Source organism: Nematolebias whitei, chromosome 13 (assembly GCF_014905685.2).
Source record: "Nematolebias whitei isolate Nwh7 chromosome 13, NemWhi1, whole genome shotgun sequence".
NCBI classification, from domain to species: Eukaryota; Metazoa; Chordata; class Actinopteri; order Cyprinodontiformes; family Rivulidae; genus Nematolebias; species Nematolebias whitei.
Window position 1 is genome coordinate 39166021 of NC_056510.1, and position 9840 is coordinate 39175860.

The 9840-nt window shown below is 49.8% G+C and overlaps 1 protein-coding gene across 1 annotated transcript in view; it reads right to left on the reverse strand.

Moving 5' to 3' along the window:
• LOC119419712 (mitogen-activated protein kinase kinase kinase kinase 4) overlaps window positions 1-9840 on the reverse strand; it is a 241308-nt gene that overhangs the window by 94390 nt on the left and 137078 nt on the right. Inside the window, exon 4 of the mRNA XM_037687100.1 lies at window positions 8909-9034. Within this exon, the coding sequence (XP_037543028.1) occupies window positions 8909-9034 (126 nt within the window). The remainder of the gene's footprint in view (window positions 1-8908; window positions 9035-9840) is intronic.

Below are 9840 nucleotides of genomic sequence, written 5' to 3' on the forward strand. Positions count from 1 at the left end.
TCAGCAGATGCAGGACCCTCGGGCTGAGGTGTGGACCCTTCAGCGGATGCAGGACCCACGGGCTGAGGTGTGGACCCTTCAGCGGACGCAGGACCCTCGGGCTGAGGTGTGGACCCTTCAGCGGACACAGGACCCTCAGGCTGAGGTGTGGACCCTTCGGTGGACGCAGGACCCTCGGGCTGAGGTGTGGACCCTTCGGCGGACGCAGGATCCTCGGGCTGAGGTGTGGACCCTTCAGCGGACGTAGGACCCTCAGGCTGAGGTGTGGACTCTTTCGCAGGGTGTGGTCTGGCTACTGCAGCAGGTTCTGGGCTGGCTGCTACAGGTTCTGGACAACATGCAGACTCTGGTCGGGCTGCAGGTTTTGGACTACTTGCAAGTTCTGGGCTGGCTGCTACAGGTTCTGGTACCACTGCATTTTCTGGGCTGGCTGCTGCAGGTTCTGGTACCACTGCATTTTCTGGGCTGGCTGCTGCAGGTTCTGGGCTGGCTGCTGCAGGTTCTGGTACCACTGCAGGTTCTGGGCTTACTGCTTCAGGTTCTGGTACCACTGCAGGTTCTGATACCACTGCAGGTTCTGGGCTGGCTGCAGGTTCTTCAGTGTGTGACGAGACAAAAATAGGATCGACTTCAGCTTTTAGTTTCATGGCAAATTGAAAGATCACCTGATGAACCGATGTGCTGAGCAGGTCAGGCTGTGAGATGAAGATCTCTAGGAGTTGGTCCACCAGGAGTCTTCTATTTTTAACTCTGTCTCTTGGAGTGATTCTGAGAATCACTATAGAGCCTCTGATGAGGATCAGCCACCCGGTCCTCTACAGAAGACAGCTCAGGGATCTGGTCATCCTCAATAGGAGCAGGAAGCGATTGCCCAACACGCTCCCCGGTCTGGCCCCCCTTCATCCCCCCCACAGACGAACGGGGGAAAGACACCCCCCCCCCCCCCCCGCGCGCGCGCGCGAAATTCTCCCCGGTTTTGCAGGTTCTGGTTGAAGAGAACAGGCTGGAGGCTGGGACCAGGAGGAGACGGAACCAAAAAACTCAGCCTCGCCGGGCCGAGTGCGAGGAGCTGGACATTCAGGTGATGTGGGCGGAAGAGCAGCGGACCGGATCCGGTTGCGTCTTCTCTTTCCCTTCCGGCGGCGATGTGGGTGATGTACCGGGGCGAACCAGAGTTTGTCCTCTGACTCGGCGTCCTCCCCAGAGGTCCACCCAGAGCAGACTGGTGAGTAGGAGGGACTGGACCTGGGTGCTGTGTAGTTCCTCTGGAACTGATATCTTCATCTCTCCTCCTGCAGTAGGAGAGGCGAAGGCAGAATTTCAACCACCTGGCCGTGACTTCTCAGTCCCAGGACGGGTCTAGTCCAAAAGGCACCGCACCGGATCGCAGCTCCCTCCATCTGGACAGGCTCGGGCAAAAACAGGTGAGCAGAGTCTGAATGAGCCTGCTTGCTAGGTTCAGGTTTTGGTTGGTTTGTACTGTCAGGGTTTCAAGGCAGATCAGGACAGGAGAACCCAGTTGTGCAGGCAGGACTCAGGAGACAGGTGTAAAATAAAATAATTTTAATAACAATAAATGAAAAGGCTGACATGGCAGCAAAACTTACAAATCAGATTCAGGATTAAACAGGATCAGACAAGCAGGACAGGACAGGCAATACCCAACGACGAACTGACACTGACAGGACTCACAGACAGACTTTAAATACACAAACAGGACATGACACTGGTGATGATAATCAGATAATCAATACAGAGACACAAGAGAGAACAGACAGGGGAAGGCCCACTAGATGGTGCCATCCCTACACTTTCGTTCCACTTCTTTCACGCGTATACCTCCACCTCTCTGTTATCTTCCACCTGTTCCCTGCTCTCACCACAGATCACAATGTCATTTAGGTATTATATTATCAGAGGTACAGCACAGGTTGAAGAAGTGGGTGATAAAGAGAGGTCATACTGAGATGGTTTGGACCAGAGGAAGGACAGTGGATATATTGGTAGAAGGATTTTAGAAATTAAGCTGCCAGGAAATAGACAGAGAAAGTATATGGATGCAGATAGAAAGGACATGGAGGTAGTTGAGGTGAGAACAGAGGATGCAGAGGACAGAGTGAAATGGAGGAGGATAACTCGCTATGGTGACCCCTGAAGAGGGAAAAGCTGAAAGTCTCCCATGTTCCAAGTCAGGGTCGGGGTGGGAGCTGGAGCCTTTCTCAACTGCCTTTGAATGAAGACAGGGGACAGCCTGGACAGGCCTCCAGTCCATCACAGGGACAGAGAAAAAGACAAACAACCATCCACACTCCCAGACATCTAAAGCAATTTAGAGTCACACAGAAGAGCCCCAAATGGGTTCAAACTGAGAACTTGAGTTCTTGATTGAGAGTTCTGATCACTAATTATCAATAACCATTGATCATATCTGCCATGGTAAATCATAATCATTGTTAGAAGTCTTTAACATTCATTGTCATATATTCACAAATATGTGAATATATTATTTTTCATTCATACAACTTTTATTTATAAAGGTTAGTCTCATTGAGCCACGAGGACTCTTACAAGAAAGACATGTTCTAGACAGAACATATAAAGTACAGACAATAACAATAAACAATAATAACAATAAACGAAAGTAAAAATGCAGTTAAAACAAAAGTAGTGTCTGGGGTTAGGGTTAGGGTTAGACTCCCATCCATTTTCTTCCGCTTATCCGGGGTCGGGTTGCGGGGGTAGCAGCCTAAGTAGGGAGGCCCAGACTTCCCTCTCCCCAGCCACTTGGGCCAGCTCTTCCGGGGGAATCCCGAGGCGTTCCCAGGCCAGCCGATAAACATAGTCCCTCCAGCGTGTCCTGGGTCTTCTTCTGGGCCTCCTTCCGGTGGGACGTGTCCGGAACACCTCACCAGGGAGGCATCCAGAAGGCATCCTAAACAGAGGCCCAAGCCACCTCAACTGGCTCCTCTCGACGTGGAGAAGCAGCGGTTCTACTCTGAGTCCCTCCCGGACGATCGAGGTTCTCACCCTATCTCTAAGGGAGAGCCCAGACACCCTGCAGAGAAAACTCATTTTGGCCACTTGTATCCGAGATCTCATTCTTTCGGTCACAACCCAAAGCTCGTGACCATAGATGAGGGTAGGAACGTAGATCGATCGGTGAATTGAGAGCTTCACCTTTTGACTCAGCTCTCTCTTCACCACGACAGACCTGTACAGCGCCCACTTCACTGCAGACGCTGCACCTATCCGCCTATCGATCTCACGCTCCATTTTTCCCTCCTTCGTGAACAAGACCCCAAGATACTTGAACTCCTCCACTTGGGGCAGGACCTCCTCCCTGACCCGGAGAGGGCACTCTACCCTTTTCCGGCTCAAGACCATGGCCTCGGATTTGGAGGAACTGATCTTCATCCCGGCCGCATCGCATTCGGCTGCGAACCGCTCCAGCGAAAGCTGTAGATCACGATCTGATGAAGCCAATAAGACCACATCATCTGCAAAAAGCAGAGACGCAATCCTAAGGCCACCAAAACAGATCCCCTCAACACCTTGGCTGCGCCTAGAAATTCTGTCCATAAAAGTTATGAACAGAATCGGTGACAAAGAGCAACCTTGGCGGAGTCCAACTCTCACCGGGAACAAGCCAAACTTACTGCCGGCGATGCGGACCAAGCTCTGACACCGATCATACAGGGACCTAACAGCCCATATCAAAGGGCCCGGTACCCCATTCTCCCAGAGTACCCCCCACAGGGTTCCCCGAGGGACGCGGTCGAACGCCTTCTCCAAGTCCACAAAGCACATGTAGACCGGTTGGGCAAACTCCCACGCACCCTCCAGGACCCTGCTGAGAGTGTAGAGCTGGTCCAGTGTTCCACGGCCAGGATGAAAACCGCACTGCTCCTCCTGAATCTGAGGTTCGACTATCCGACGGACCCTCCTCTCCAGAACCCTTGAATAGACCTTACCAGGGAGGCTTAAGAGCGTGATTTCCCTGTAGTTGGAACACACTCTACGGTCCCCCTTTTTGAATAGGGGGACCACCACCCCGGTCTGCCGATCCAGGGGAATCCCCGATGTCCACGCAATATTGCAGAGTCGTGTAAGCCAACACAACCCTACAACATCCAGAGCCTTAAGGAACTCCAGGCGAATCTCATCCACCCCTGGGGCCCTGCCACCGAGGAGCTTTTTAACCACCTCGGTGACCTCAGCACCAGAGATTGGAGGGCCCGACCCAGAGTCCCCAGGCTCCGCTTCCTCAGTGGAAGACGTGCCGGTGGGATTGAGGAGGTCTTCAAAGTATTCTGCCTACCGACCCACAACATCCCGAGTTGAGGTCAGCAGCACACCACTCCACTATAAACAGTGTTGGTGGCGTACAGCTTTCCCCCCCTGACACGCCGGATGGTGGACCAGAATCGCCTCGAAGCCATGCGGAAGTCATTCTCCATGGCCTCTCCGAACTCCTCCCATGCCCAAGTTTTTGCCTCAGCAACCACCCGAGCCGCATGTCGCTTGGACTGCCAGTACCTGCTAGCTGCTTCCGGGGTCCCACAGGCCAAAAAGGCCCAATAGGACTCCTTATTCAGCCTGACAGCATCCCTCACCGGGTTTGAAGGTTGCCGCCACGACAGGCACCGACAACCTTGCGGCCGCAGCTCTGGTAAGCCGCCTCGACAATAGAGGCACGAAACATGGTCCACTCAGACTCAATGTCCACCATCTCCCTGGGAACATGTTCAAAGTTCTCCCAGAGGTGGGAGTTAAAACTCCGTCTCACAGGAGACTCTGCCAGATGTTCCCAGCAAACCCTCACAATATGTTTGGGTCTGCCAGGTCTGACCGGCATCCTCCCCCACCATCGGAGCCAACTCACCACCAGGTAGTGATCAGTGGACAGCTCCGCCCCTCTCTTCACCCGAGTGTCCAAGACATGTGGCCGCAGATCAGATGAGACAATGACAAAGTCGATCATCGAACTGCGGCCTAGGGTGTCCTGGTGCCAAGAGCACATATGGACACCCTTATGTTTGAACAAGGTGTTCGTTATTGACAATCCATGACGAGCACAGAAGTCCAACAACAGAACACCACTCTAGTTCAGATCAGGGGGGCCGTTCCTCCCAACCACACCCCTCCAGGTCTCACTGTCATTGCCCACATGAGCCGTGAAGTCCCCCAGCAGAACAAGGGAGTCCCCAGGAGGTGCACTTTCCAGTACCCTCTCCAAGGACTCCAAAAAGGGTGGATAATCTGAAATGCCATTTGGTACATAAGCACAAACGACAGTCAGAACCCGTCCCCCCACACATAGGCAGAGGGAGGCCACCCTCTCATTCACCGGAGTGAATCCCAACACACAGGCACCAAGTTGGAGGGCAATAAGTATGCCCACTCCTGCTCGGCGCCTCTCACCAGGGGACACTCCAGAGTGGAAGAGTGTCCAGCCCCTCTCAAGGAAACTGGTTCCAGAGCCCGAGCCATGCGTAGATGTGAGTCCGACTATTTCTAGCCGGAACCTCTCAGCCTCACACACCAGCTCAGGCTCCTTCCCCACCAGTGAGGTGACATTCCACGTCCCAATAGCCAGCTTCTGTAGCCGAGGATCAGACCGCCAGGGTCCCCGCCCTTGGCCACCACCCATCCCACATTGCACCCGACCCCTTTGGCCCCTCCCACAGGTGGTGAGCCCATGGGAAGGTGTAAAAGTAGTGTCATAAAACAATAAATCAGGGTGCTGTAAAACAAGGTAAAACACTAAAAAGAAGAACATATTTGTTTTGATGTTTCTATTGACATTGTCAAATGTTTAAAATTCCCTAAAGAAATTAAGGTGGACAGCTTCATTATTAATACATTACTAATAATGTATTAATAATGATATTATTAATACTATAATTAAAGGTGAGTCGTGCAAATTCACGTTTGTATCAAACAAGCAGGCCTTCATGCCATTCTGTCCCAGTGGAGTAGTTCTCAGTCTCAAAAAAGTTGGTGAGCCCTGGTCTAAATCCTTTGAATAGTTCATCAGAAACTTGAATCATTTACTGCTGCTGTATGTGACCGCAGCAGTTCAAACATTGCTGTTTTAGAAATATATATCTTACTCTGACATGAACATGATATATTCTCTGACTGTTGGAAAGCTTCACATATCTGAAAGAAGCTTGAGTATAGACTAAGTTCTATTTTGTGTAAGCTACGCCCTTTAAAAGCTGTCGCTATTGGGTTTACCCGCGCGCAGCGCGCCGAACACTGAAAACTTCTAGTCCACGCCCACCTGCTGTGTGGGCCCCACCCGGTCCGTTATAAATTGCATCTGGACCGTAGATTGACTCCCTCCCGTTTTTCTTCAGTCAACGCTAAGAACACTGCTTCTAAGAAAAGAAGAAAAGAAGAAAAGAAGAAAAAAGATGACTTCTATTAAGAAACTGAAGACCATTCGTCTGTGCCCCGCGTGTCAGACGGGCTACATCTTATCGACGGACCTGCACGCCATGTGTGAAAGCTGCCTGGGAGCTGACCACGCTCGGCAAGCTTTGGATCCACTCTTCTCTTGTCCAGCCTGCAAATTTTTTTCGGCTGAGGAGAAGCAGCGCTGGTGTGAGCTCTTTTCTTCTGAGGAGGTCGAGTTTTAACCGAGGGGGGACTGTTCGTTCAAGGAATTTTTGAACTCCCCGGACACAGAGTTCGTGAACACGTCCCCCTCTGAAGCTGAAACAGCTAGCAGCTGCGCTCCATCCTGCCTTACAGGAGGTTTGGAGCCGGTGTTGCCTTCGATGGTCGCCTCCCCGAGCCAGGGGTCATCCACCACTCTGCTCCACGAGCTCCCAGAGATAATCGGGAGGTCGGCAAGAGCCTGCGACCTGGAAGTGCCCGAACCGGTGGCCCCGGCCAAGTCGACCCTTCTGGCGGGAAAGTTTGCCGCCCTGCACATTGGACACCGGGACCCGGTCTGGCCCTGTTTCCCAGCCATGTCCGCCCTCCTCCTGGGTTCAGTCAACGATCCCTTAAAGCAGAGGGCTCCGGTTGCCTCCTACGCGGCCATCACCAAAGTCAAAGGGCTCACGGACTAGGGCTTTCCCACTGTCCCTCCCCTAGAACCCAATTTGTCAGCTGTTTTTGAGGTAAGAGCAGCAAAATATGTCAGCCGACGTATCATCCCGCCATCTTCCAGTGACCAGTTCACCGCGAAGCTGACGGACAGAATTCAACAGTGCTCATCGCAGGTGGAAGCAGCAACCAACAACATCGCTATGCTAGCTTTTAGCATAGCTAAGGAGGCGAAGGAACCGAACCCGTTCTACGTAGATTTGGACCAGATTGGCACAGCTGCGGACACAATCACCAACCTGTGTGCGGCGCTTGCAAAGTGCTCCGCCCGCATTTCGTCCTGGGCAACGCTGCTGCAGAGACAGATGGAAAGGTGGAGGTGCAGGAAAAGGTGGAGGGGCTGTGCCACAGCATTTAGTCTTCGTTCGCAGTGTACTCACTAAAAATCCGTTTGAGCCTCTGGACCAGATACCTTTGAAGTATTTGTCACTCAAAACAGCCTTATTATTAGCTCTGACATCAGCTAAAAGAGTGAGCGACTTGTCAGGTCTGTCCCTTGCTCCTGCTTGTCTCAGAATTCTAGGAGACGGGAGCACAGCAGAACTCCGACCAAATCCTGCTTTTATACCCAAAAGCATAACAAGTTCGTTCAGGTCCAGTGCCGTTACACTGGATGGGTTCTGTCCCCCTTCTCATAAAACTACGAAGGAGGAACAGTTTCACCTGCTCTGTCCAGTACGCACACTCAGGTGTTATGTGACACGCACAGCCGTGATGCGTAAATCCGATCAATTGTTTGTACTTTTCAGAGAACGATCACAGGGTCAGCCTTCATCTTCCCAGCGTCTGTCACACTGGTTATGTGAAGCTATATCACAAGCCTATAGTTCTTTTGGTCTTCAACCACCTGAAGGACTTGGGGCTCATTCCACCAGGGGGATTTCTACCTCCACAGCTCTGCACAGAGGGGTGTCTGTGTAGGACATCTGCTCTGCGGCTTCATGGTCACTACCGACCCCTTTCATCCGTTTTTATTTCCGAGATGTCTCCAGCTCTTCATTGACACATTCAGTTCTCAGAGTTATGTCAGAGTGATTCTTCACAATCACACAACAAAAAATAAATAAATAAAATGAAATAAATACAAACAACAAACATTAAAACAACACAGCCTTGCTCTGTCGTTATTAGTGGGCGTTTTCTACGATTACTCGTTCAAACAGGAAAATTCCTTCTTCCTCTTTGAAAATTTTTCCCTTCTCTTATTCCTCTATTGCCTGATATGAATAAACATTCCTCAAGTTAAGATCAGGGACAGAGGCTGCACGCCTGTAATCTAGTATGCACCAGGTACATGGATCAATGGTGTGTAATTACGCTTGAATAAAGGAAGAGGTTTAGGCAGATATCAGGGTGTTTTTGATAGTTCTCGGACAGACCCAGTGAGGCATGGACCATATCCTGCTCCGCCCTTTAAACCCAGTAGCAACAGCTTTTAAAGGGCGTAACTTACATGAAATAGAACGTTGGTTACGTATTGTAACCCCAGATTCTACGAGTGTAAGTGTAGCCCTTTAAAAACTGAGTCTCACTGGCTCTCAAAAGGCTGAAGAATAAGAGTAAGCCTTTGGGAGTCGAGCTCCGGTCCAGATGCAATTTATAACGGACCGGGTGGGGTCCATACAGCAGGTGGACGTGGACTAGAAGTTTTCAGTGTTCGGCGCGCTGCGCGCAGGTAAACCCAATAGAGACAGCTTTTAAAGTGCTACGCTTACACTCATAGAATCTAGGGTTACAATACGTAACCAACGTTTCTGTTATATTGTTGTTTATTGTTTAGGGAACTCACCCAGAGTTGGTCATCATGGCCTGGTGGACTTTTCTTGATGAAGGCTCCATAGTATGTGGCTATGTTTCTGTGGTGGGAATACTTCTTCAGCATGTTGATTTCCAGCTTAATTTCCTCCTCTTCATCCTATGAAAGAATGAAACGGATGGAAGCATATTACTGTTAAGTCCATGTGCTGTTATTCCTTGTGAGACAAAGAAGTTATTTTACAGCTAATCCAAGTAACTGAAAATAATGCAACACAAGCAAAATACAATGTTGGTTTTCATTTATTGATGCTCTTCAAGTGGCAAATAAAAATAAAATGGACGATCAGCTGTAAAACACTGAAACCTGGGAAGTGGATCTTATTCATATTTATAAAAATATTGGAAATCATATTCTCCTATGACTCTTTTAATTGAAAAAAAAAACTTTAATTGCACTTGTCGAGGTGACGTTCGGCTCTTGCAGCTCTTTTAAAAATTATTAAAATGTTTCCATCTTAATTAGTTTTACAAACACTTTGAAAAGCACATAAAAATGTCACAATAGGGGTCTGTGCTGACGGGGAAAACACTCAGATAAGCAAGTAAAAAGGCAAAACTGGTAGACAGTTTTCACAATTATCTGATAAATACTATCAGGTTTTACGGTTTACAAAACTAAAAATTCACTGAAATATCCTGATACAGTACATGCTCAATAATCCAGGTAGAAAAAACAAAAAAGTTAAATCTGGTCCTCTGGACATTCAAAAAACAAAACAAAGCAAAACAACATAAAATGTAGAAAAGTTTCGTCTTACATCCGAGAGACTTCCTCAGTCTGAGGTGCTGTATTCAGCTCAGTCTCTTAAATAGCACCTTCTCAGAGTGGATCAACCAGTTTTGCTGCTGACAACCAAAACCAGCTGATCACATGCTCAAGAAGGACCATCAGCCTAACAATGG